At 42.5% G+C, this 26,602-nt stretch overlaps 1 protein-coding gene across 4 annotated transcripts in view; it reads left to right on the top strand.

Annotated features, from left to right (window-relative positions):
* UTRN (utrophin) overlaps positions 1–26,602 on the top strand; it is a 386,536-nt gene that overhangs the window by 47,152 nt on the left and 312,782 nt on the right. For all 4 annotated transcript variants that reach the window (XM_056344155.1, XM_056344154.1, XM_056344157.1 and 1 more), the window contains one exon: positions 12,719–12,780. In XM_056344155.1, coding sequence (XP_056200130.1) covers positions 12,719–12,780 — 62 coding nt within the window. The remainder of the gene's footprint in view (positions 1–12,718; positions 12,781–26,602) is intronic.

A 26,602-nucleotide genomic window follows, 5' to 3' on the forward strand; every position in this document is an offset into this window, starting at 1 on the left:
ACATCTGACCCTTCACCTCTGAGCAATTACACACTAATCCAGATCCTTTGCAACCTGCTCACATGTGATGGAGCAATTGGGCTTTGCTTCACCGGAGCTGGCTGGTACTCGGGAGTATTTACATGGGCAGGTCTGAAGAAACTAACGTGTGGCTGGCTCTTGGGAGAGCTGGGGAGGTGTGGATAAGGTGTTAACAGCCAACCTCAGACTGGGATGTTATAGTGAACCCTGCCTTTGAACACGGCTCTTGTTCTAGCTGTGCTTATATCATGTATTTCTTTAGGGAGAATTGGAAAATAATTGTTTAGTATTCATTATTTATAATAAGAAACATTATTTGACGCTATTTGGAAATATTTTTTCTTTTTCTGGGGTGAGAGAGGGGGTGTGAAAGCCTTGGAAGACATTTCCCCTTGCATTATGTGACCCAGCAATGGTGAACTTGTCCTGGCTTTTTCTAGGGTGGGGGTTAAGTGTTGCTTTTACTTTTAATCCAGTATGACACTTGAAAGGCATAGGTATTTTTATTGATTAAAATATCTCAGACCAAAAGCTCTGCGTTTCAAGATAAACCTTTGAACCGAGGAAATCGTTTTGTATTGCATCAAATGCTTTTGTCTGCTATAAGAGGTTCTACATTGTGTTTTGATTTTTGCAGTGCAGCCTCTCTTTCTTACTGGCAGAAAAAAGCTGATCTGCCATGTAGTTATACTCTCTTCCTCAAAACAAGGGAATTAAGCCAGCAAAAGGTGATCTTTGACACAGCTTTGACTATGCCAGAGGAGGTTTTGTTATTCATGATGTCCGTGTGCATTTTTCATATACCAAACCAATGTAGTTATGCCAGCAAAACTCAACAGCGTATACCTGTATTCAAATGCTGACTTTTTCCCATTGGTGGTAAAAACTTTTTTCAGACTAAAGCTCACAGTGTTTCTTCCTGTGTTGCAAGCTAGTTTTCATTTTAGATGTCATTCAAATATACAAAGGCTTTCTGTAGGGGGGAAATTCCTAAGCGTTTGATTTTAAAATGTTGCTGTCTAGTTAAGTCAAAGGTGCATCACAGGTCTAGTTTTAAAAGGTCTTGAATGCTATTACTGAACTAGTCTTGTAATAATCATCTGTGTTGGCTTGTTTCAACACTGAAATTGGTCTGATGGTTTGTGCTACTTGTATCTCTTCAGCATGGATGTCTGGATTCACAGTTCCTGTTGGATTTAGCTTAGGTTGCTCAGGAGAGTGGGTTACCATAAGGTGGGCTATGCTGGCTTTAGGCTAGTGTGGTACCAGTGGTGGTGTCCACAGCTGGATACCATGTCCTTGTGCTTCCTCCATAAGCACATCTTCAGTGGTGTTTCCTCTAATATACCTTATTTTCCAGTGATTTGCAGTTCAGGGACTTTATAAATTATATCCATCTTTCTGTGGACTCTTTAATTTCATAAGCTTATCTATGCTTCTGTTTTTTTTTAGCCTATTTATACTAGTGCCCTCATTTGTCTTGCTTCCACTGGTGGTTATTGTCATTAATTTTGGTACTCAGGCTAGCAATATTCAGGCTGCAAACTCTATCCTCACTGAGGCATGGACACCACCTGCTCTGCTGCAGGGATATTAACCTTTGGCAGAGGGCAAAACAGAAAGGGGCTTGAAGCTCTCGAGCTGCTTCAGCTGGGCAGCTGCCCACTGGGCAAGGGCTGTGAGTCCTGAGCCTGCACGGTGCCTGACTCCTTAGCACCAGGAAGGTGTGCAACAACCCTTTCTGAAAACACCCAGGACAGGATTACACCTGTGAGTATGACTGATGTACTGGAGTTGTTGCCCGAGGCAGCAGCAATAATCTGACTTGTAATTATCTGCTTTCATTAGGTGATCTTTCTTTTTTGTATAGCCAGTTTCTAGGAAGGTAAAGGTGATGTGTCTGTTCTGAATTTTATGTGCTCTCACAAAACCATTTGATGTGTTAGCGACAGTACTCAAACCCAACATTTGCACAGGTTCCATCACAGTCGTCCTGAAAGTTGGTCAATAAATAATAAAAGCACGGGGATTGGGATGTGTACATGTAATCCTTTGCCTAAACAATTGACTGCTGAAATCCCTTGGCTCAGGTTCTGCCAAAGGCTTGAGAGGCTTTGAACTTCGGTTGCTCTCCTTTTGAGTGCTCTGTTGCTGTATCTTCTCCAGTTTTGGTCATGCTGTTTGGAGTGGTATATCCTGAGGGAGCTTTCTGTACTGAAGTGGGAAGTCTTCTGTGAGCTCACACTAATAGTGATCCGTGGCTTGCTTGATTACATAAATACGTATTTTAATGCATTCCAGATATTTATTCTGCAATTGTCAAACAGAATTTATGTATTTCAGAGCAGTTAATCAGGGAGGGGGTTCAGTTTTAGGGCCTAATTTATGACTAAGCCAGGGAAGGAAATGTGAATTTAATTAGGATATAGGATTAGCAGTGCCTCATCCTACTGCTGTTGTGATCAAATGACAAAAGAAAATTCTTATGTTTGCCAGAAGCCATAAGGCGGCACCATTCATAATACTTTACTCCAATTTCTCTTTTTATTTTTTCCTCATTAAAGTGTCTCACTAAATACGTGAATTGGATAAGACACCTTTATGACTGTGTTTCTTCTTGCCTCTAGAGAAAGAACAGTAATTTCGTTGTGGGCAGAGCGCTCAGAGCTTTACTAAGCATCACGTTTTCCTGCACAAAGGTTCCCCCTTCCCCAGTGGTGCAATATTTCTTTTCCTTGGCCAGCAAAGGAATGTGACTAGAAAATGAAATATTCCTTTTGTCTCAAGAAATGGACTTGCCTTTTGCTTAATCTTCCTTACTAGTGCTGGATGACAGTACAAAACACTTAACATACTTTGGGTAGGTTGTGTGGAGCTAAGTGCAGGTTAACTTACAGTGATTGTTTCTGTAGTGAGCTTGCTGGTGTATTTTGGGTATAGAAATGAGATGATCTGGTGTGGTTTGTGCTAACAAATATTTTGCATTTAAATTCATATTTGCTAGTTTTTGCTTACCTCTCCTTTATGTTTATAGCACTCCTATACCACGAGAATTTTAGGGGCTTCCTTTAAACCTTCTATATTTCAGGTTTCATCTTGGTAATTACAAAGGTTAATAGACTGAGGTAAATAATTTACAGGCATCAGAGTGGCTGATCCTTGACAAAATAGTGGAATAACTAATGAAGCTCAGACTTAGCCTGTCTGGAAACAAAATAAACATCTTTTTTTTTTTTTTTTTTTTAAAACCAAAACAACAAATCCACTTCTATATATCTGTTTGATGATTTCTGTAAAGACTGTGCTCAACTTGGTTGCTGAGATCAGTGTGTAACAGTTTGAGCTGAGGAATACCTGGTATTTGGGCTTGCTTCCTCCTGCTTCTGTCTTCCAAGTGCAGCCTGCAAAGGGATTTGCAAGGATAACAAGATTTTATGAGTCTTGGTTGTAAAAAATTTAACTATGTTAGTTTATGGTTGTAAGTTGGCCACAGAAGAGTGTAGAAGCTTTCCAGTGTGTAGTCTGTTATGTGAAATTGTGTTAGCGAGCAGCTTTCCAGCAAGTGACTTGATGAGCTTTAGATGCTGGCAAGTTTGTGAAACAGGAGCTGGGCTTCCTTCCTCTTTTGTTTACCATGAGCATGCTGCATGTCCTTGGGCATGCTCCCCTCTACTCAGCACTGGTGAGGCCCTAGCTGGAGTATTTGGTCTTGGTCCTTGGTTCTGCGAAGGGACTGGAGCATCTCTTCTATGAGGAAAGGCTGAGAGAGCTGGGACTGTTCAGCCTGGAGAAAGGGATCAGAGAGATGCTATCAAAGTTTATAAATACCTGAAGGGAGGCTACAAAGAGAATAGAGCCAGGCTTTTCTAAGTGGTGCCAGTGGAAGGACAAGAGGCAGTGGGAGCAAACTGAAACACAGGAAATCCCATTTCTACTTAAAACACTGGCATGGGTTGCCTGAAGAGGTGTGGAGTCTTTGTCCTTGCAGGTGTTCAGAATGTGACTGGACACATCTATGGGCAGCCTGCTCTGACTGGAGCAGCCAGCTTCCATGGGTGCTTTCTGACCTCTGCCACGTGGTACTTCATGTGGAAACACTGTAATGCGAAATTCTACTAAACTTCTTGGGAGCAATGCAAAGAGCAGTGGATTTGCACAGGTGGTGAAGCTTGTAAGCTTAATACTTGTAAGATGGCTTGAGGCGTTCATATGAAAGTGCTAGAAGACTTACTGATACTGCAGTGATTATAACAGTTACAAAATTGTAACAGGTATATAAACTGTATGTGTTCATTGCCTTTGGGTTTTTTTTGGGGTCCAGAAATCTTGTTCCAAGCGACAAAGGGAGCATTATGACTTTTTAAAGATACTTCTTTATTGTTCTCTTAATTTCCAAGTTAATTAACACTGTAAAGTTTAAATTTCTTTTCATTACAATTGTATTTCATCGATGGAAGGTATGTGTGCTGAGGTTTTTTTGTCTTATAAGACTAGATTTCTAAATACCATCAGAGATTTGAGGCAATCAAGCCCAGAAAACTTAATAGCTTGACTTTGCATAACTCAACAGCTGAAGTTGCTATGTTATGAATGTCTTCTGTACTGGACTGCTAGGAAAGACTTAAATTCCATGGGGTTATAAATTCCATTTGTTTTTAAATAACTCTAGTCTGCTGCTGTCACTGAAATGGCACCCATGTGGTCTGTATTGGGAGGTACTTAGTTAACTTGCTAGCAGAAACATTTAAATAGCATTTATGTTATTTTAAAAATATGTTAACAGTGTACACATTTTTGAAACTGATTCATTGTTTTTCACGTGGGAAATAGGATACTCTGATTATGCTTGTCTTTCAAATATTCCGCCCCCCCGCCCCCCCAGCTGGTCCAATTTGGATTAAGTAGTAGGAAACTTAATCCAATTTCATGTCATAAAGCTAATTAAATAGCTACAGGTTGTGTGAAAAATCTGTGGCTGAAAGAAGAGTCCCTGAACACAGTGCCTCCACTACAGAAGAAATAAAAAAAAAAAAGAAAAAAAAAAAAAGGATGTTTTTCCTGCTGCCTGATGAATGGCTTCTCAGCATCTGCATGTGAGGTACAATCTGGTGCATACCCAGCTACCTATGGACTGTACCTTATGTGCTGGGATGGGGTGGGGGCTTCCAGTGAGAGAGAGGGCAGAGTCGTCGGGGGGGGGGGGGGGGGGGGCTGCCACTAGTGGAGCATATACAAATACATAGGAAGCCAAGTGTTATTAATTTACTTCTTAGGAAACTGGAGCATGTAGGAACACGTAGGAGCCAGGTATTATTTGTTTACATCTCAGGAATTGGCTTCTCTTTGTGAAAAGCTTTTTACCTAGAGAATTTTAGGGCAGGAATGATGATGGGCTGCGGTAAAAGATTTGGGACAGGTGGGAAGAGATGGATGGAGATGGATGGATGGATGGATGCCCCGAGAAAAAGATGGGCAACTCTGAAGAGGATGGATCAGGAAAGATTTTAATATTTGGGAGTGAAAAGACAGAGAATAGGGAATGAGGAAGGCTTGGGATTGCAGCCTTTGGGTTTTTGGAAAAGGAAGATAGGAAAACCTTTGGCTGAACAGAGCTGGGATAAAAGAGACTCTGGAATATGAGGGGGCAGAAGCTCAGTGTTGTGAACAAGAACTTCGAGGGTGCTACTGTCTTTACTGCCTGTCACAGCGAACAAAATAACATTACGCCTTTTGTACTGTGAACATTGTTTCCTGAAGATTTTCAAACAAGGTTGTTTGATGTCTGCCTGATTTGAAACTCTGCCATAATTAGCAGAGAGAGGTACTTGCATATATATGGTTTATGGCTTGGCTTCCTTCTCTGCCCAAGCAATATTGCTTGCTTGGGCCTGCACAGGGTCTCTGACATCTGTTGTGTCTCTGCTTCCTTCTGGTATGCAGATGGGCTTTTTGTGGGGATGGCTCCAGCCTTATCCAGGAGATTACGCTAGACTAGATGATCACAATGATCCTTCTGACTTTATATCCTGTGAATCACCTCCACAAATGCAAGTGAGCCTAATAATAGCTCTAATTTGGGCAGAGAAAAAAGAACAGATGGCTAAGACCAACTTGGAGAAAGCAATTCTGTTTTCATTGTAACTGCTCAGAAATGCAAAGACCTAATCTGTGTTCATAACAAGATGTGCTGTACTAAGTTTAGTTTGTGATTCCTACCTTTTATTTGTATCTGCAGATTTACTGTCTTTAAGTGCCCTCCTATTTGTATGTTTAGAAACATCTTAATCCCCAGATTTTGTGCAGGAATTACCTGCCTTTCTCTTCTCTTTGCATGCCTGATGTGTTAGCTGGGACTTGAGGAAGATGGCGAGGACATCTTCCTCTCCCTGTGTGTGAAGTTTGTCCTTTATCTGTAGGGTCCATATAAGCCATCGTCGTAGAGGTATTTGTGGTACCTGTGTTTCAGGGTTTTTTTCCACAGTGCACTTGCTGGTAGCTGAAACCCTTTGCTCTAACCAAAGATTTTGGCAGAAACATTTCCAGCCTCAAGCCTTGGTGCGATCACTGGCAGTTTGTGAAATGTGCCCAAATGTACTTGTATCGTGCAGAAAGGCTTCCCAGGGCAGTCTTCCACTGGGAGCTGATGGTGTGTGGTTTGACCAGAAATTAGCGAGCCACTGCAGGTTGCTGGAGCGAAATGTGGGGTTGCCAGGCCCTGGTGACCTTCGGGAGCAGCCCTATGTAGGTGTCGGGATCCTGCCTCCAGTTCTTGGTTTCACACTGTGATCCCGTGAAAACAGCAGGGCTGCTGGCTGACCGGCGTGGGCCACCAGGCTGGGTGCGTGGTGCCGCAGCGTTATTTCTGTCTCCTGAGAGCTTGCCTTTGTCTCTAGCTTCCTTTTAAACACCATTCCAATGTGCTGAGACTGGCAGTGTGGAGTGTTAGATAGGTTTTGCTGTGAGGTACGGAAACAGCTATTTTAATATTGCTTCAGCTGTGAGGATGCCTTCTTCTAAGTTATCTGTTGCTGGGGGATTTTTTTTTTTTTTTTTTTTTTATAGTGACGTAAATTTAGCTTAGACTCCCAGCACACTTTGAGAACTGGGGGCTTGTCCTCATGACTTCTCCGTGGTTCTTGTTTTTATGGTGTCTACTGTTGGGAGACACCAGGGAATGGGGTGAAGGGTTGGTTTTTTTAGTTTGTTTTTTTTTTTTTTTAATGCTTGTATCTTATGGTTTAGTTTATACACAGAATTTACAATCTGGGCAACTCTGTTTTGTGTGGCAGTTGCTGTAGGCAGGTGTAATTACTTTTTTTTTTTTTTATTTGAGCCGCTATTAATATAACTGGTTTTGCCCAACTGCTGAAGTTGGAATGAGAGGGAAGGAGAAGGAATGAAGGAAAACTTTGTGCTCACCATTGACTGTAGAAATTAAAATTGTAGTGTGGAGGTGAAAGCTTACAAGTCAATTACATGTTGCTGGAGCCATTTGCCCTACTATGGTGTTGCAAGAGAAGAGGGAATCTGCAGGATAATCTCAACTTTTGCTTTAGGTTTCTTTAAAAAAACACACCCTCCAACCTGCAAATCCCAGCCCAACCCAAAACCTCAAGGTGGCTGATAAAGTTTGTTCTGTGTTAGGGAAGTCGGGGCCCAGCAGTCGCGACGAACATCAGAGGTTCTGCAGTGAGCTTGGCGGTCACGCACGTGGGTGCTTTGTGGCTTGCTTGGCTTTTTACCTCTTGCTTGTGGGATGAAAACCACGTCTGTTTCCATCCTGAAATTTTAGATGTTTTTTTTTTTGGTCTCTTATATATATGAATTAGTCTGAGTTTGACAAAAAGATAATTACTTCCAAAATGCTTTTTCTGCCCAGAAAATCCTGCACCTAAGAACACAAAACTTTCCCGTCTTTTTGTTAAGGTGGTCAGGGTCTCAGAGGCATGCTAGCCCTGGGTGGGGTGGTATCTATGAGTTTCTTTTGCTTGCCTAAAGGCTTAGGCAAAGGGATGTTTCTAACTTCGTTACATTCCAAGTGTCTTAATTGAAAGCCACAGGCTAATTCCTTCTTTTATTTCTAAATTCCTTTGCTGAGAGCTTAAATAATGAGGTGGGGAAGGGAAATTTAAATCTTAAAACATGAGATGACCCTTGGTAACTTGTGCTGGAATGGTTGGGCAATTTCTGTGCTTTATTTGCAGATCTCATCTGTATGCTTCTCCAGGGCACTTCCATTACAGTGCTGCTCTGCCAGCTGTTTTGGGTGTGATTACTTTTGTCTTTCACAAACCAAATAACACAGTTCTGTCATGTAAGCATGTAATGCATTTTGGGGAAATAAGAAAGCTGGCTCTCAGTATGAAGCAGAGGTTGAGGAAAGGACAAACCGCAATCCTTTGAGGCTTTTGTTTTTACCTCTGTTTTTAGATCATTTAGATTCCTTTTTGCTCCTGAACATGATATTCACAAGGTAACAGGCTGGAGTTCAACTGTGGTTTCATGGTGCCCCAACAAAATTAAGGGGCAGTGTTGAGGGTGGCGGAGGTATGTAAGGCTGTGAAAGCGGCTCTTGGGGGTGGCAATGCCAGGACACAGGCTGGGCATCTGGTCACAAGAGCTGCTTGCTCTGAGCATACTCCAATTGCGCAGACACACATCTTCTTCTATAACAGAAACAGGCTTCAGCAAACAAGCATCTGGGATAGGAAGCATTTCTTCTGTCCATTGTCATCACGAGAGTTTAACTTTGTGTGTGTTAGGCTTCTTTTTATTTCCTTTTAAAAGAACAAACAGTTCTGACACTGGCCATTACAAGTCCATTAAGTGACTGGAGGGCAGGCAGAGCCGCGGAGGGAGGAAACAGTCAGTAGGTATTGAAGCAGAATTTGGCCCCAAGTCAGTCCTTGGCTTTTATTGTCAGGCTGTGGCAGTGTGAAAGGAAACACAAATGTTTTAGCAACGTGGTGAATTTGTTTCTCACTGGGCTGTGACTTGCTGACATTTTTAATGCCTTGTGTGAGAAGTTGACTGGCTGGAGTACTGTGGGTTCTGCTGAATGGTGATATTGTTTTTTAGACTGAATGTGGCTAACTTGTTATCTGAATCATAATGTCGGCCTCTGGGGATTAGCTTTACAGACTCACAGGAATCTAAAGAAAATTAATTTGAGGGATAAAATAACAGTTGGCGCTGTTAACAAAGCACCAGCATTTGAGTTACAAATTTATTTCCAAGGACTTACAGTAGAAAGCTTGACACAACGCTAGCTATAATGGCCAATTACAGAAATCCTGGTTTCAGAGGCTTTTAAAAGCAAACATGAAAGCGGAGTCTGAATGGGCAAGTTTATAACTGAGCAGGATGTTTTCTGAAGATGGGAGTTGGCGGGTTCAGATTCCTTGCTTAACTGCCATAGAAAGGATGCCGTGATATGGGCAAGATAGTAAGGGTGTATACATTCATATTCTTTCTTTCACCATTAAAGACAAATGGTTTGTGTTTATCAGTCATGTATGTTTTGGTTTGTCAGTTTGGTGTTGTGTCCCCCTCCCTACCCTGGGAAACACGCTTTTAATAAAACTCCAGCCCCTTTCCCCTCTTTTCAAAAGGTCATGTAGCGGGAGTGCTTACACAAACGGGACCTGAGGTCAGGGGGAGCTGAGACGTGAGGCTGCCTGATGGGTACAGCCCTGGTGGGCTGAACCTGGTGTAATGCTGAGAAGACCTGTTGCCTTCTGCTGGGCATATGCCTGTGAAGGGGCTTAGCCCCCCCCACCCCAGAGTGGAGTGCGTATTGCTCCTTGCACACAGGATTTATAAATCCTTGACCTTTTTCATAACCACTGTTATCCTTTTAAACAGTCGATACAACTATTTTGGCCTCTCTTTGTGCTTTGTCTTCAGCATCTTTAGTAAGCGTGTTAAAAGAAAGTGAGATCTCAAACTCTGGGGTTACTCTTGACTGTCACGGAAGCTTAAGGAAGGAAAAAGGCAGACTGAGCCTTAGGAAAGCATCTAGGTGTGTAGGTGTGTACTCAGGCATGTTGGCAGAAAAGGGTCAGAGATTACTGAATAATATTTAAAGACAGAGAAGGATGTTTAAATATCAGTACATTCAATACAAATAGCATTTGCAATGAATGTAAATGGAAAACGTTATTAAGAGTTGGACAGAGTCTGGGATTGAGTTTTACACAAAGCTAGCTTTTTGGTCCAACAGTAGCAGTTAATCTAGTCAGTTCCTTCTCCTTAAAAAAACAAAACAAAACAACAATGACAAAGCCCTGCCAAAAAACAACAAAAAACACTTGGAAGGAAAAAATGGAGTAAATGTGTTCAGTATATTTAGAGTTTAAATCTTGACCCTGCCAGTCTTCTCTGAGATGGCTACTTGGCACAGAGTGACCTGCTCTGGTGGATCCTGTCTGTCTTCGATGGCAAAGCACTCTATTTCACTGAGGGAAGAGACCAGGGTTAATGAGATCTTTTAAGTAATTGTATTCCCCCGGAACACCACCTTGAATTTCAACAAGCTGTTTTAAGCATGGTCTGCTGTGCATGCACTGTAGGTATCTTCAAGCTCTTTCAGAAAACTTTTTCTGCATTGGGCTATCTGATTTCTGGCTGAGCTCAAGGTGTGACTGAGGAGTGGGCTGTATTGGGTTCGCTTGGGTGACAAAGAGGAGAGGCATGGGAGGGTGAAACAATGGCTGCGGGCTGCCACATTGCAGCAGATGTGCGCTCTTTGGCATGCCCTAAGCAGGCTTTTCAGCTGTAGCTTAAAAGGAGCCCAGAACTGAGGTTTTACTTTAAATTGATATAAACATTTTTGTAAAGTTCATCAAGTCTTTTAACTGTTGTGACGTCTCATTTCTTACCAAAGTGACTTCTCTTGTCTGGACTGGGCTGTAGCCACTGTTCGCTTGTAAGGTGAAAGAACACCTGATCATTTGTTCTACTGCTCCAGTGGTCTGTGTGTGACAGATTTATAGCTAGATACATTAGACATGAATGGCATCGATTTCAGATACATGTTGGGCCAGAAACAAGAAATTTTGAGGTCATCTACCTGAGGTATCTTCTGATAGTATGCTGTGATTTTTTAAAAAAATAATTAACATCTGGGTTTTGTAGGTAAAACTTCATTGTAACAACAGTCTCAATTACTGCTGTCTGAGGTGTATGGTCTTGTAAGTGGTGCCTTTTAATCATAATTTGGTATCTCTTCAGACTGTATAATTTTTTTTGCTTTTCATAATTTCATGAAGTAGAACACCTGAGTTTCAATCCAGTTTTTTCTATGGCTTCATCTTAGTGTGGGGACAGATGGTCTGAACACCATGGTGGTAAATGCTTTATTGTGGTAAGGGGCTTGGAAAAATTGGTGCCAGCTGCCACCAGGAGGTTCTGCAAGAGAATATCCCAGGCAGCAGCATGGTGTGGGAGTCTGCGTATCTCGAGGCTGGCATGTCAAGAAGCTCATGGAGTCTTGAAGGCCTCTTGGAGATTATGATCTGGGCTGCAGCTGTAGAACATTTTGCCTGGTGGAAGGCACTGCCTGCCTTGGCTGTGCTCTGTTGCAGGATTTGGAGGTTTAAAGCCTTTCACAGGCTGTGTGGTTTAGTGGTGGGCTTGGCAGTCCTGGGTTAACCTTTGGACTTGATGATCTTCAGTCACAGCCTAAAATGGTTCTATGATTCTTGGCTGCAGCAAGCAGTCCTGAGAATCCATGGTGGGCCAACTTCCTTTGCCTGGTCTGTTGCCAGCAGGTAATTTGCAGTCATTTAAGTTTAGGTGATAAGGCATACTCTCACCCCTAGCACTGCTCAGCGCAATTTACCCTGCAGGTATCTTCTCATATGGGCAGAGCTGTGCTGGAGGTGACTCAGCCTGGTTTAGTGGGAAGGACGGTAAAATTGTAGGTGTCTCCCAAGTGGCTTCCTTAAATTACCTGGGAAGCTATCTTCTTTTTGCACAGCTGGAGGCCACTGTGCCTCCCTCTGCTTTGACCTGCGAGTGCTTCCTTGGCCTTCCTCCTTGTCCTGCTGGGTCCTTCTGGGCGTCTCCTCCACCCTAGGTGGTGGTACTTCTTGGTTCCACACCAGTAGAGGCATCTGAAGGAAAGGGCCACTGAGCCTTTCCCACACTTCAGTTGAGCTTGACTGACTGATCAGTAACATAGTTCCTAACCCAGGTGTGAAACCAGCCTGAGGGTGGGTAAGGATGCAGATGCTTCCAGGGTTATTCCAGCAGCTTTGCTACTACAGTTGCTGTGCCCTGTACTGAAGGAAGCCATTATCTGTGTCAGAAACTTGAGTAAGGACCTCAGCAGCTTTTGGAGCAGTGCATCTGGGTAAAAAGGCGTTGGCAAAATCTGTAGATTAAAAGTCCAATGGTTCCATAGGTTGCTTTTCACCAGATGGGAAGCCTGTGAATTTAATGCATTGATATCCTGCCCAGGAGGTGCTGTGAGGCTGGTTCTAATGCAAAGCTGTGGTTGCTAGCAAAGCTGAAACATTTGTTTGACTCTGCAAGTACCAAAGTCTTGTAGAGGTTTGAACAGCTTTATTGACTGATTAGGCAAAAAATTATCCCACCAAGTCAGGGTAGTGTTTAGTATGACCTGTTTTGAGCAATCTAGGGTTAAGAAGAACGCATTTTCACTCATTGTCATTTTCTTATTTTGTCTCTCCAGATGAACACAATGATGTACAGAAAAAGACCTTTACAAAATGGATAAATGCTCGGTTTTCCAAGGTAATGTTGTGTTGCAAGTACTACTTTAATTCACTGTTTAGATCAATATTGGTTAAATATACCATGCTGTTATTCTTGTAGAATACTTCTAGTAAAATGTGTCTAAATGTGTAATGAAAACAGATAACACTGTAATGCTTGTTCCCTCTCTTTCTGCGTGCACAAAAAACATTTGATGCTAATGTCTTAAGAAAAAATGAAAGGTTCTATTTAATATATTAAAATACAGTTGTGTTTGCAAGATGGTATCTGTTTGGGTTTTGGTCCTCTTACTTTATACAGTTTATTTCTACATGCAGTTTTCTGAGTGCATTACAGCAGGTTTTGAGCCTTAGTCACTGTGTTTACTCTCAGTGCTGCTGAGTCAGCTTTGCTCACCCAAAATACTCTGCAAACCTCCAGCTGAAGCCACCTGGTGTTGCTACTTGGGTCTTAACTGAGATTTTGTGCAATTACTTGCTCATTTGGAATTTTTCTCTGTTCTCATGCTGTATGTTTCTTGTTTTAATTCTCTTTACTGACTTGAAACTTACTGAGGATCTTTGGTTTTGCTTTGGGATGAGAAAGGAAGTGGTGATTGCTTTGGGATGCTATTTAAAACCTGCTTTTTATGCTGTTCTGCTGATAGTGGAAAGTGACACTTTGGCCAGCAGTGTGGTGGCTGTGGGAAGTTTCCCTACTTTTTAGTTCCAGTGTGTGAAGGAACCTGGGCTATTATTAGAGAAAACTCATGGGGTCTTTTTTTAGCCAGTATGGTGCTCCAAGTGGGCTAACTACTAGGTTGCACCCCGTTAATGAAAAGGGCCATGCATGTGAAATCCTGCACGTGGGTATAAATACAGAAAGAAGGATGTGTTTGTGTGGGTGGGGTTGGTTTGGTTTTCCTTTGAAATAAAGTGAGGGCAGTGCTGTAGCAATGAATGGCTGCCTCTGGAGCGCTGCCCTTCTGAAGTTCTTGGTCAGCAACGTAAGAAATTTTTACCTTCCCTCCCTTCCTGTGCAACAGGACACTGGGCAACGTAAGGCTTGTGGCCTTGGTTGATTCACTTTGGCTTAAATTTGTTTTGGATGAAAGCTGATATCCTGTACTCTTCATCCGATGCATTCTTGGCTAGTTTGCTCTTCAGGGGAGTGTGCACATGTAACTGATTGCTCTACGCTGCTTTTAACTGCTGCAGAGGGTGGACGGTTCTGCAGAAGAGTGAGGCAGGGCAGGATGACGCAAAGAATGAAAATATGGTGAGAAAGGAAGGCCTGTTTTATACTTACCCTAGCATAAACATGGCACGAACACTGGAACGACAGTGATGCTGTGAGAATGTGCTATGTGTGTACATGTTATAGACATTGTATTGAAACAGGTAGAACTGTTTTCATACTTGTACACCCATGGATAAATTTTTATGAAGTGGCTTTTCCTTTTAGACTGCGTATTTAGCCAGATCCCGTTTTCCGCCTGGATTTCCCTGCCACAGGGTATGGTCAGATGCTCATTGGATCTGAAGTAACTCTGTAACTTCATGGCCCATTAAACCACCCAAAACTATGAAAGCCATGTTAATGATTAAAGAGACTCACATAAAAGGACATATTCCTGACTGCTGCACGCATCTAATTCAAACTTGAGCATGACTTCTTTGCCCTGACAAGATGCAGATTTATGAAGACTGGCATGTTCAGATTGCAAGGAAATTGCTGGTGTTCAATAGAAATCACCTCATGTAAGAAAGTCTAGTTTCAGCTGTGCCTTGAAAATATAAAGAGACTGATTTTGGTCTTATTGAAGTTTTTTCATTTACCAAGTCATTTGGGTTGTTTAAAATACCTTTTCTGTAAACTAGATTGATTCAGCTGCTTAGGATACAGAAATTTTAGAGGCTAGGTGAATGTAATCTGATTTACATCAGAGAAAACAAAATGGTAACTGAGGAATTTTGTATGGAATTGTAAAGTTCAGTCCAAGAATTTTACTTGTCCTTGCATGTTAATTATATTGTAGTTGCCCTTCATTTAAACACATAAATAAAAAATAAACAGCTGAGCCTCTGAACTAGTTTGGCATACAAACATCCTTAAATTGCAATTGCATAGTGTACTCAAAATTGCTGAACTTGATTTAAATCAATTCAGTAGGGTTTTACAAAAGACTTAGGAAGAAAGCAATGTCTTCTCATTCTTTTATAAGAGAATAGGCAGGTGAGCAAAGCACAGTGTCTCAGGTATGCTGTGAGGTACCCCTATTTGCTTTGGGCACCTATTCAGTGAGATAGTTCTTGCTCTAGTTCACAGTACAGTAACTTGTGTTTGTGCTCTTCATTTGAACTGTGCTAGAGCAAAATGCATGTTTCTTGCATGCACTGAAATGAAGGCATAGACACATATAAAGTGGATTGAGTCTTAAGGTCAATAAATGTACCCAGCCAAGCCTCAGTGCTTGCTGTAGAAATTTTTCCTGTAGCAGAGCCATATGTGCTACTCACAAGCCTATGATGCTTGTGTAGTAAGGATATTTTGTTAAAATTAAAGAGGAAAAAAATGATAATCTGTTTTACCAAGCTTTAACCAATAGGGAAGTTTGCATTCAAATAAATACTGATACAGCACAATTCATCTTTATGTTAAGCCATGTGATTTTTTCCTGTTTGTATGGGGTTTCTTCATTGCTCGGTCCAGTCTGATTTCAAGAGTCAGACTTAGCTGTTTTCATGTGGTATAGCCCAACAATTAAGGCACGTATGGATAGTTAATGTATGCTCTTCAAACTCTGAAGAACTGTCTTCTATCCTTGTTTTTCTATCCCTTTATCCCTTTCTATCCTTTTTTCATTTATACTTACCAGTCTGTAAGTATTACCGGATACATTTCCAGAACTCCTTTCTGCCGTGCAATAGTAATTACTGTCTTCTGTGTTACAGCCATTCCAAGTAAAGGTGGATATCAGAAGTAGCTACTAATTTTGAGTGACCAATCTGAGATTTTGGATGGATTATCCAGAGGATTTGACATTTCTGTAATATCTTCACATAAACCAGAGCTCTTATTGAGTCTTACAGCAGAGCTCAGAGGGTTCATCTCTTCTGCAAACTCAAGTAAAGCCATCAAAAATTCTAGTTCTTTTTCAGATGGAGCTTGATCAGCATGGAGAAGGGACTTCAAAAAGATGATGCCCGTGTTGGCGAGGGTTTAATCATCTAAGGAAGCCTTTTAATCTGGCATACAGTTAGTGATTACCTGTAAAAATGTGCTTTAAATGATTCTGATTAGTTACAGGGGAATTCTTGGTGAAAGGTAGAGTTTGATTTCAGGTCCACAGGGTAACTTACTGCTCTGTTAACCATACATTGTTTGTTACACATAAGTAAAAGGGGAGTGAACAAAGATTTTGCAATCAACCCTAGTTTTGACTTTTCCAAAATTCTAAATAGTTTCAATCTGTATCTATTTGCTTGGCATAACAGCGGGCCTGGGATTTCTAGATCCATCATATAGACTTCTGACACTTCAACTGATAATTACATAGCATAGTGGCTAGATACTTGCACGTGCAACTCTAGAAGGTTTTTAGAAAACTTGATAGGCATGTTGAGGGATTCAGGAGTCTTGTGTCCCACTTTAGACTCTGGAAGTACAGGTTTTTTTCTGCCCTCTTTACTTTCTTTACTCCTACTTTCTGGCCCTGTTCCCTGCCCTTACTATTACACCCTCTTGTGTCAGAAAGCTTGCCTGCCCAGCAAATCCCAGCAAATCTGGAGTTTTGCTCACCCTGCCTATTTCATTCCCATTTCTTTGTCACTTAGTTGCTTACCTAGCAAGACCCAGTTTTTCTTGTTAAAGCTCCAGACCTGCTCGGTCTGTCCTTCTTTTCCCTTCTCCCACTCTACATCTCTTCACCTTCCCAGCCCTTACAGGATTTGATGCTTGTGTGTTTGGTCCTATTTTTCCATCTCTGTCTAAGCAGTCTTAGCCTTGCCCTCTCTTTCTCCTTGGAGTCAGTTTTTGCTGGCTTTCATGTTCTTATTTTCCAAGGTACTTTTCCAAGTTTGCTTTCAGATGGGTTGGTTTCCTCTTCTGCTATTCCTGAACTTGGCAGGTAGGACCCAGAGTCAGCACAAGAAACATGATGCCCTGACTCTAAATTTAGACCCATAGAGTCAGATCTGTCACAGCCTGTTGGAGCTTAGGGCTGTCACTCTAGATGAAGTTCACAGATCCAGCGTGGGCAAACTGAGGCTCTTCCTTCCCCCAAAGAATCGTGTCTTCATTACATTAGGGAAGTTTTTCCCACAGGGATGGCAAAACCACTTTATTGCTGGGAAGGATGTGCTCTGCAAGAAGAACATAAACCCCTGGAGATGTTCGTGTGTTTCAGTGAAAATAACACTGGATTTCCCTGCCCCCTGATCATAAGTCTGGGGAGGGATGGCTGCTGAATGGAGCCAGCTGGGGGCTTTGTTCCAAGGTGTCAGGAACTGCCTTTAAAGTCCTTGCATGCCCGAGAGCTGTGCCTCCCTTCCCCTTTTGTCATGGTCTCCCATCCCTTTCCAATCCAGATTCTCAGCTTCAATTTTCTTAGTCTTATACAGTCTCATTTCTGCATTTGCAGTGTTCTTGTTCCTGATCCTCCAGGTCCTGTGCTGGTGCCCTGGCATTTGCACTGGCCAGCAGCTGCTGCACTGGCAGCACTCAGAGCTAGGACCTGCCAGTGTGGGCGAAGCCAGACCTTCCATGCTTTTTTGTTTATAAGCTCTCTCCTGCTTTGCAGTCTTCCAAAATGGGTTTCAGTTTAAAGAGCAAAGAAGAGGTTGAGGCGCAGTTTGGGAGCAGATTGCATCCTCCAGGGCTCAGCTCCAGGTTAGCCTGTGAGAAGGCAAGTGCTTGGTGCTGGGGCTCCTGTGCGTTCCCTCTCCAGGGCTCTGACTGGTTCCTTCCCCTGCAAGGACACCAAATAAAGTGAAGATGGGAGAAGACAGGGCAGTAGGCAAACTAGTGAGCTGTGCTTGGAGTGCTTTGCAATGTGATGGCTTTATATGTATCTTAAAATTAAGAGTCCCTCCCTCATTATACCAGGCATGGATTCATTTGCTAACTGAAAAGTCATATCTGACTTTCTGGGGTGTGTGCTGTATAGATCTTTACCACCGTTTTTTTCTCCTTAATTTTCTTCTTTCCTCTAAGGGTGGTTTACATAATAGTAAATGTCAGACCCCATACTTCTGAAGACATTTTGCTGCCTCACTGCTGACTTTTAGCAAATGTGATAAATCTTTTTAAAGACAAAAGCATACCTATTCAAGCTAATTAATTTCACATGACCTGAGATACCTGAGGCCAAAGACATTTCAGCAGGGATATTTTTTTGGAAAGAGAATTATGGAGTTCAATTTATTAGTCATGCAAGAAGAGAGATCAAAAAGATTGATTTGGCAATTTTAACTGTCCAAGGCGACATCACCTAAGATGATCTGTAGTCCTTTTCCCAGTTCAGTTTCTGTGGTGCAAGCAAAGAAATACTTGACTGCTAGTAAAATAGTCTCCAATCTAATTGCTCCTGCTGCTTTCCACTGCTGAATTAAACTGTAAAACTTCACTCAAAGACAGCCAAAGCTTATAAAAATTTTGGCCTTAACCTGAGGAGCAACTTGGGTGGAAAAGAATTAGTGTTTGCATGAACTGGCCTTGAAGAATTCAATTTTAGTCTACTTTTTTTCTTTAACTGTATTACTTAGTCTCTTTTTCTGAGAAGAGGTCAAATAGGACGTGAATTAACCAAGATGCAGGAAAATAACCTTTTCTTCTTTAATAGTTTCTGAGATATTGTAAAGATGACTAATCTCTAGCATAAAAGCAATAATATACAGCAGTTCACGATCTCTCCCAGATTTAGCTACAGCATGAGAATTGCCAGTTTCCTGCCTTCCTCTCAATTTGCTGCTGTTTTCTCCTCTAAGAACAGGGTACGGGCAGCATCTTCCTTACTGGACTTCAGAGCTTGGTATAGAAGTGTGGATTGTAATTACTTCTGGTTTTGGTTAATGCTCTGGACTTTGGGATAGTTTAATTCCTGGTCTTGGCTATCATCCCCATTGTTGGAGTGTGTGTATTTGTGCTTGACCTTCTCGGGCACTAGAGCTGAACCCGGTAGAGGTACTGAAGCAAATCCATCCCTTTACCTGTTAAGTGCTAATGAGAACAATAGTCAACTTGGTCAGCAGGATTTTTTTTTTTTTTTTTTTTTTTTTAAGGAACCAAGTTACAACCTGAAGTTAGCTGACTTGGGGCAGGGGGAGGGGAGGGGAGAAGATAACCTTGCAGTCTTGTAGGAGAAATAACTGACAGTGACAAGAAGCGTGGTCCTAACTGCCCCTGCAGGTAGTGATACATAATGAAGCTTAATTGCAAGCTGAGGTTAGCACTGTTACATTAAACATAATAACAACATAAGCTTATGTAAATTCATTCATAGATATGCTGGGGAGAAAAATAACACCTCACAGAATTGCTGATGCCTTGTGTACGTTTTGCTGCCTTGCTGAGTCTAATACTTGACTGACAACATGACAGGAGGGAAAACATACAAAAGCAAATATGTAAATCTGTGGATTGAGATATCGTAGCTTTTCAGCTTTGCTGCACCTTAAACTCATCTCTGCCATCTAGTATAATCAAACTTTTCAGTGTAACTGTGATGAGTCTTACTTTTTTCTCTGTTAGTCTGAAGTTGTAAATAGCTACTGTATTGCTTGTAATTATTTTATTGTTAAGCAGTAAAGATATTTAATTCAGTCTATAAGGTGTTTTCCTCCTGTGATTTTAACTTTGGTTTTTTTCTTACTGGGTAGTAATAGTTGAATTCCTAGTTTTGGTATTAGTGTCATGTAGAGATGCCTTAACTACTTGGGCATGTTCAGCTTAGGGTAGAGCATATTCAACTGCAATACATGTCACAGTATAGCTAGTGTTTTTATGTGCACTGTCCTGTAATTCCTGCATGTCAGTGGAAGAAGAATGGAAAAGTAGTATCACATTTTATTAAAAATACTTCTGTAAACAATGACTATGGTCTTAAATTAGAAATTGGCAAGATTGTTTGTTGACATTAGTTTACTTTTTGCAATGACCTTTTTGCTTTCTGAATTGTTTCCCACATCGAGTTCCCATGTACTTGCCTCATGATGCAGCAGCACTTGACATGTTTCTTACTCTCTACTGGTCATGGCAAAGTGTAGCCCCTACTCCTTGTGTTGTTTGTAATTAAGTTTAAACTAAGTAGGTGGTTACCATGAGTTCCCTACAAATGTACTTGAACATTATGGATGGTTCATGTCCTAGGTTAAGAGCCTGTTCAGTATTTCCCCTTCTCAAGAAAAAGGGGAAGGGTTCTTTGCAGCTCTACTGCTATTTTGACCTGTTTACTGAGCGTCTTATTGGATGTTAAAAACAGTCATCTCTTGGTCAAAAATAATTAACAAAAGACAACTCTGACCTTCATATAAGTGACATTGGAAGATCAGAAGAATTTGATGGAAAAATCAAGATCTACTGCTTCCTGTATCTTTTCAGGGTGTTTTGGTGTTTCTGACGTGGCAGGTGATCTAAATGGCAACTAGGGCTTTTCCCAGCACTGTTCTGAGCAGCCAGAACTTGTCTGCTGCATTCCCTTGGTGGCTGGTGAAGGTCATACGTATGCTTTTACAATATGCGTTACTTCCCCGGTGACAGCCAGTGTGCATTACTGTGAAACTGAGAGGACCTTTCATCCTGGTTTCAATGAAGTCACTAGGAGGTCTGAATCAATATCACTGAGGGGGATGGGAACTAGGGGTGCCTTATCTCTTACTCTCAAATATCTTTGGCATTCATTTATTGGAAAAGTTAGGTCTAATAATGTACCTTCAGTAATTATTGATTTAAAGAACATGTAAATTCTCTGCTACAGGTAACTGGTGACATAAAACTGCATGTTTCTAGTTAAAGAACTGGATGGACATTAAAACTTCTTTAATGGTTAACTGCATATAATTTCATGTTCAAGAACAATATACAAAGAGCATAAATGGTTGTAATAAGATGATAAATAATTTGTGTTAAAAAAAGAGGCTTTGTCTTACTGGGAATTTGTGACTCCCTTTAATTCTCTGTAACTTGGCTCATTAGTAATAAAGGGATAGTTAAGAACGTTCTACTGTGAAATATATTCAAGGAAGATTGCTGCTTTGCAGCAGTGTGTGGCTTTAGTAGAACAAACTGTAAATGTTGATGGATGATGTTTCTACTGTCAGTTACACTGGACTGACTCTTTAAAAAATCTGCTCCGGATTTTGTTTATGTCTTCCTCTATTTCCTGGGAATGCTTTCTGGCAAAGAGAAGGAATGATTTCTGCACAGTCATTTTGGCTGGCCTGGGTGACCCTTCTTTGCAAGTAATGCTAGATGCACACAAGGAAGTGTGAGTCACCCTTTTAAACCTGATCCAGGTAGAGGGGCTGAAAGTCTGCCAGCGGGCATGTGAGGGCTCCTGTGGCTGCAGGGAGATCGCTGTGCATGGGCTCTCCTCAAACCCTGCTGGTGTCTCGCTGGAACTTGCAAAACTGATGTCCGCAGTGACTGGCCTTACCACATATGGCTAGCATCTGTTCTCCAGCTCCAAGATCCTTCAGAAACCGCTGCTGCTGCTGCCCCATGAGAGATGAATCAACAGAAAAAGTGTTTTCTGCTGTGGGATAGCTAGCAAATGTTCTTTGTCTCTTTCCTCCCCTCCTCATGTTAGCATAAAGGCTGGCATCAAAATGTTTATTGGAATAAACACAGCATGGTTGATTAGATCTGGGTCCGATCCTTGTGTGTGAGCCCTGTGGTGGGTTAACAACTGTGTCACCACGCGAAGCTTATAGCAGCCTGAGCAGGCCTAGAGCAGCTTATGCACCGACTCCAGCTTGTATTTCTCTACTTCCCTTTCTCTTGGTCTGCCTTCCTTTCGCTTCCCTCTTTCTTCCTCTTTTCCTTATGCCAGCCCCCGCTGAAGTGAATCAGCTCCTTTCTTGCTGTCAGTGCCAGTTTAAAGCACTGGGGAACCAACGTTGCCTCTGTTCTGTTCTTTTGTTTGTCTTATCAAGCCCTTGTCTCTGCTACAGCAGCCCTGTGTGTGCAGCTCTGCTGGCAAAGCCCTGTCAGGCAGGCTGAGGGAACGAGGTTTCTGCCAGTGTCTTCTTGCTGTCACAGCAAATGTAAGCAAAGCTGAGAAAAACTACCTTCTGTTAACTGGTAAGTGTTCAGCGTGGGGGGTGTGAATGTTTTACACCCTGAGTCGGCACAGTTCTCCTGGTACGCAGCGTGTCCTTTTATACTATCTTTGTACTATAAACGGGACCCTGTTTTGTCCTTGACCCATTATCTGCCTCGTATTTGTACAGTGCTTAGCACAACGTGGGCTGCTCCGGGAGTACTTACCAACGCAACCGTGACCAGCCGTTTGCCCTTGCTGAAGGGCTCAGCATGGCTTGTCACTGTCACTCTTAGAAGGCAAATACTTGGATTTCTTGATCCATTATGCTCAGCGATGGACTGCTGCTCCTTATGGGATGCTGGCGGAGCCTGAACTGCTTTATCTTTGTGTAGTCTTTAAGTATGTAGAAAGTGAGTAAAATACTGTCAGTTCTGAAAAGGAGAAATTGAGATTGGTTTAGCATACTGTATACCAGGCAGGACTCTACGGAGAGAGAGAAATACATACACTGTTTATATGCTGCATGTATACATACATTTATTTGTGTGTGTGTATACCTGTGGGTACAGGCTCTTTTCAGAAGGCCAGATTGCTTTCTGGAGGCTAGGAGTGAGCGGTGTAGGTGTGGGCAGGGATGGCGGGGGAAGCAATACGCAGAGCCCCGTGCCTTACCCTGGATTTCTGCTCCCTCCCAGAGCCCTGGCTCTTGCTGCAGCAGTCTGCCCCAGCATAGAGCTGGTCCCAGTGCTGGCCGCTCCGTCCCAGTGTGGCTTAGGGCAGTCCTGCCTCCATGGGCCCATCAGGTGCCCTGTGGTGGGTCAGAGCCAGGGCTTGGAGTGTTCCTGGCCCTGCTGGAACTTGGTTTGGGTTAGGCTCCCTGACTAAAAGCTCAGGTCGTGCCTTAGTGGTCATGTATTGTGGATCCCAGGTTGCTTCTGCGCTGCCACAGCGGCCTGTCCCTCTAGGCTCAGTGGTGGGTGCTACATGCGAAGCTATGGAGCTCTGCCTCTGCTTTTTCACAAGCAGATGGCAGTGACGGCAGCAGCCTGGCCTGGCTCTGGGCTGGCCCGTGCCTCTTGCAGGAAGTCATGCATAGCCGTTCTACCAGCATTGCCCCAGAGCTTTTCCTTGTCCACTTTTGGGAAGTGGATGTATGGGTCCATCCCTTGGGCTGCCATTTTATAAAACTATTTTCCAGCCCCTTTCTAAGCTTAGTGCACTTAACAAATCGTATAGGTGTCGTAAACTGGGATATGTAGTTGCTGTGTCTGGAAAAGGAAATTAAAAGACTTCCTGAAGCACTGCATCCCAGGAAAGCAGTGCTTTCACTGCTGAAACGGTTGGTCACGGTTGCGTTGGTAAGTACTCCAGGAGCAGCCCACGTTGTGCTAAGCACTGTACAAATACGAGGCAGATAATGGGTCAAAGACAAAACAGGGTCCCGTTTATAGTACAAAGATAGTATAAAAGGACACGCTGCGTACCAGGAGAACTGTGCAGACTCAGGGTGTAAAACATTCACATCCCCCACTGCTGAAAAAGCAGTGCTTTCAGGAAAGCTACACCATGCACTGGAGGACAGAGCAGTGATGTTCCCGATTGCAGACGTGTGGCTCAGACAGCAGATGCTGCGTGGAAATGTGTGTCCAGGTGTTGAGGAAATGCACGGGTGGGAGGAGGCAGCGTGAGGAGAGTAGGGTGCAGCCGTGCACGGCCACTGCTCCCACTGCAGCAGCAGCACTGTGGGCTGGCTTTGTGCCCTGATGGGACAGCTGGGGCTGCCTGGGTGGCCACTGCCACCAGGTGCCTGCATGTCCCTCAGGTGGGTGTGGGAAGCTGGAGGAGCAGGTTTCTAGCTTTCCTGACAGGTATGCTGCTGTGGAGGTGGTGATGGGCTTGGCGGGGTGTGTGCTGCAGCCCTTAGCCAACTTCAGTCACCTTGTGCTTGTGGAAGTGCTTCATGTGAACTGCTTGGCTTCCCACAGAGAGCGTTGTGCTAGGGTTCTCTAAATACTGAGGCTTTGCATGTTGCTGTGTCTCTGAGGATAGTTGATACTTTAATAAACTTTAATAATATTAATAAATTAATAAATATTTAATAAAATACCTAAGGAGTAGCTTAGGTTGTAGAAATGATTTAATACTCTTCTGCTGACTCTTTAAACTGACAGCAAGATGTGGTGCTCTGATGGCCAATGAAATTGAAAAACCATTCTCCTGAGAAAGCGAATCTGAATTATTTCCACCATCATAGCAGGGCACGTTTCGTAGGGCTGGAACGTACCATGACCTGTTCAAATGAATGACTGAAAGCAGGAAGTCATTCAGCCTGTTTTCATGCTTGTGAAGGGATGGGAAACGAAGAATGAAAGCTGTATGCTCTTGACACCCTTGTTGTACTGTATTAAATGAGGCATCTTTCTGCTTTTTCAGCAGATTCAAATCTTTTCTTTTTTTTTTTTTTTTTAACCCTTCTGGTCTTAAGGCAGCAAATTTATTGAGGCTATATAGCTATTACATTCTCAGTTTTGGTATTAAGTCTGTTACATGTGTGCATTGTTTTAATTGTATAAATAGAATTAATTGTAGAATTAGAAAGGCCTTACTTCTGTGTGGCCTTTGACACTGTCTCCCACAGTGTCCTTGTCGCTAAATTGGAGAGATGTGGGTTTGATGAATGGACTGTTAGGTGGATAAGAAATTGGCTGGATGGCTGCCTCCCAAGTTGTGATCAACTGTTCGGTGTTTAAATGAAGATCAGTAACAAACGGTGTCCCTCAGGGGTTCATGTGGCGACCTGTAGTGTTCAGTATCTTAATCTGTGACATGTGGTGGCTTTGAGTGCACCCTCAGCAAGTCTGCAGATGACACCACACACTGAGTGGTGCAGCCAGTTTGCAAGAGCGAAAGGATGCCACCGGGAAAGACCTTGCCAGGCTTCAGGAGTTGGCTCATGTGAACCTCGTGAAGTTCAACAAGGCCAAGTACAAGGTCCTGCACCTGCGTCAGGGCAATCCCCAATATCAGTACAGATGGGGGAAAGAATGGATTGAGAGCAGCCCTGCAGAGAAGGACTTTGGGATACTGGTGGATGAAGAATTTGACATGAGATGGCAATGTGCGCTTGTAGCCCAGAAAACCAGCCATATCCTGGGCTGCATAAAAAGAAGTGTGGCCAGCGAGCTGAGGGAGGTGATTCTCCCCTGTACTGTGCTCTCATGAGACCTATACTTGAATGACTTAACAGGTCTTTTTTGGCTTTCACAATGAGTGTTTGAGACATTGCATCCAGTGAAACCTGTTAGCTCCTCCTGTCTGCTATTCTGGATGCATGAACAACGGCCCCATGCCCTCGCCAACCTACTTCTAATGTTTTCCTTGTGGCGATGCAAACAAAACTTGAACCAAATTTTGCTGGCATCTGGGGTAATTGCACTGTGGATCATCCCCTCCTGTTATACACCATAGACTGTACAAGAGGTTTCCCTTATCTACTTCTAGGTATTCCCGTTCTGCTCCAGCATGCTCTAAGGGTTTGGTTAAGTTTCTGTGCAGCAGTGAAGCATCTGAATCATCTGTGAACAGTGCATGCGCTGTAAGGAAAGCCTTGTTCCTTACTGTGCTAGAAGGGCTATAGTTGGGCTCGGGAAGTGGCAATATGTCATGGCAGAACGTTAAATATCAATGTTCGATAACAAATAGCCCGATTTTGGTATTGGTCTGACAGCTGCATAGCTTTCCACACCCTTTACCTACATATATGTCAACATGTGCATATACACATTTTTAAGCATGACTTGTAAAAGTAATTGGAGAATAAATTTTCCAGAAAAATTAATTGAAAAACTAATTTATTATCAGACACTGGGCTAATATCTGTGTATTTTTAAGAAGTGACCTTAGTTATATGATCATTCTCACCACTGTTTAGCTGGCTGATACACACATAGGTATGTTTCTGTACAGGAGATTAAAATATGCCTTTGCAGCTATTCAACTCTGATTTCTTGTGAATAGTTTTAGTAATATCAGATCTAATAATTAAACTGGACATCTAAGAAAAATCCATATACATATTGGAGAAAAACAGGTATTTGCCAGTAAATGGGGTTCAGTGGGCAGTTCAGCTCTTTTTTTTTTTTTTTTTTCTGATTTTAGCCAGTATTTGGCAATTACTATCAGCTGTCAGGGCAGGAGAAGCTAAGTGCAGGCAGAGGAGATCTATGCCAGCTAATTCATGTCATGGAAGATAGGCCTTGGACAGCCTTCTTTCTGAACAGCAGTGTTACAAAGCCAAGGTGATAGAAAAAGACGATATTGGAGTTTTAGTTATTTCTTAGAAAATATCTCTTTTTCTCAGATTGGCACTTCAAAGGGACACCGAAAGCAGTAGCTTAATTGATCTTCTGGCAGGCAGCAAGTGAATATTACAAAGGAAATGCATTTACTTTGTTGCTGGCTGCTCATGGTTTTGCCTCCTGCTCTGTAACACTTTCCCATGTTAACTTTCTTAGAGTCCAAGAAGTACTGAGATTAAAAGGGAGCATGAAAAAGATTAACGTGATTCTCCTGTCATCTACCACCATTCTTGTGCAGAGT

The sequence above is a fragment of the Falco biarmicus genome, chromosome 6 (genome assembly GCF_023638135.1).
Source record: "Falco biarmicus isolate bFalBia1 chromosome 6, bFalBia1.pri, whole genome shotgun sequence".
Lineage (NCBI taxonomy): Eukaryota > Metazoa > Chordata > Aves > Falconiformes > Falconidae > Falco > Falco biarmicus.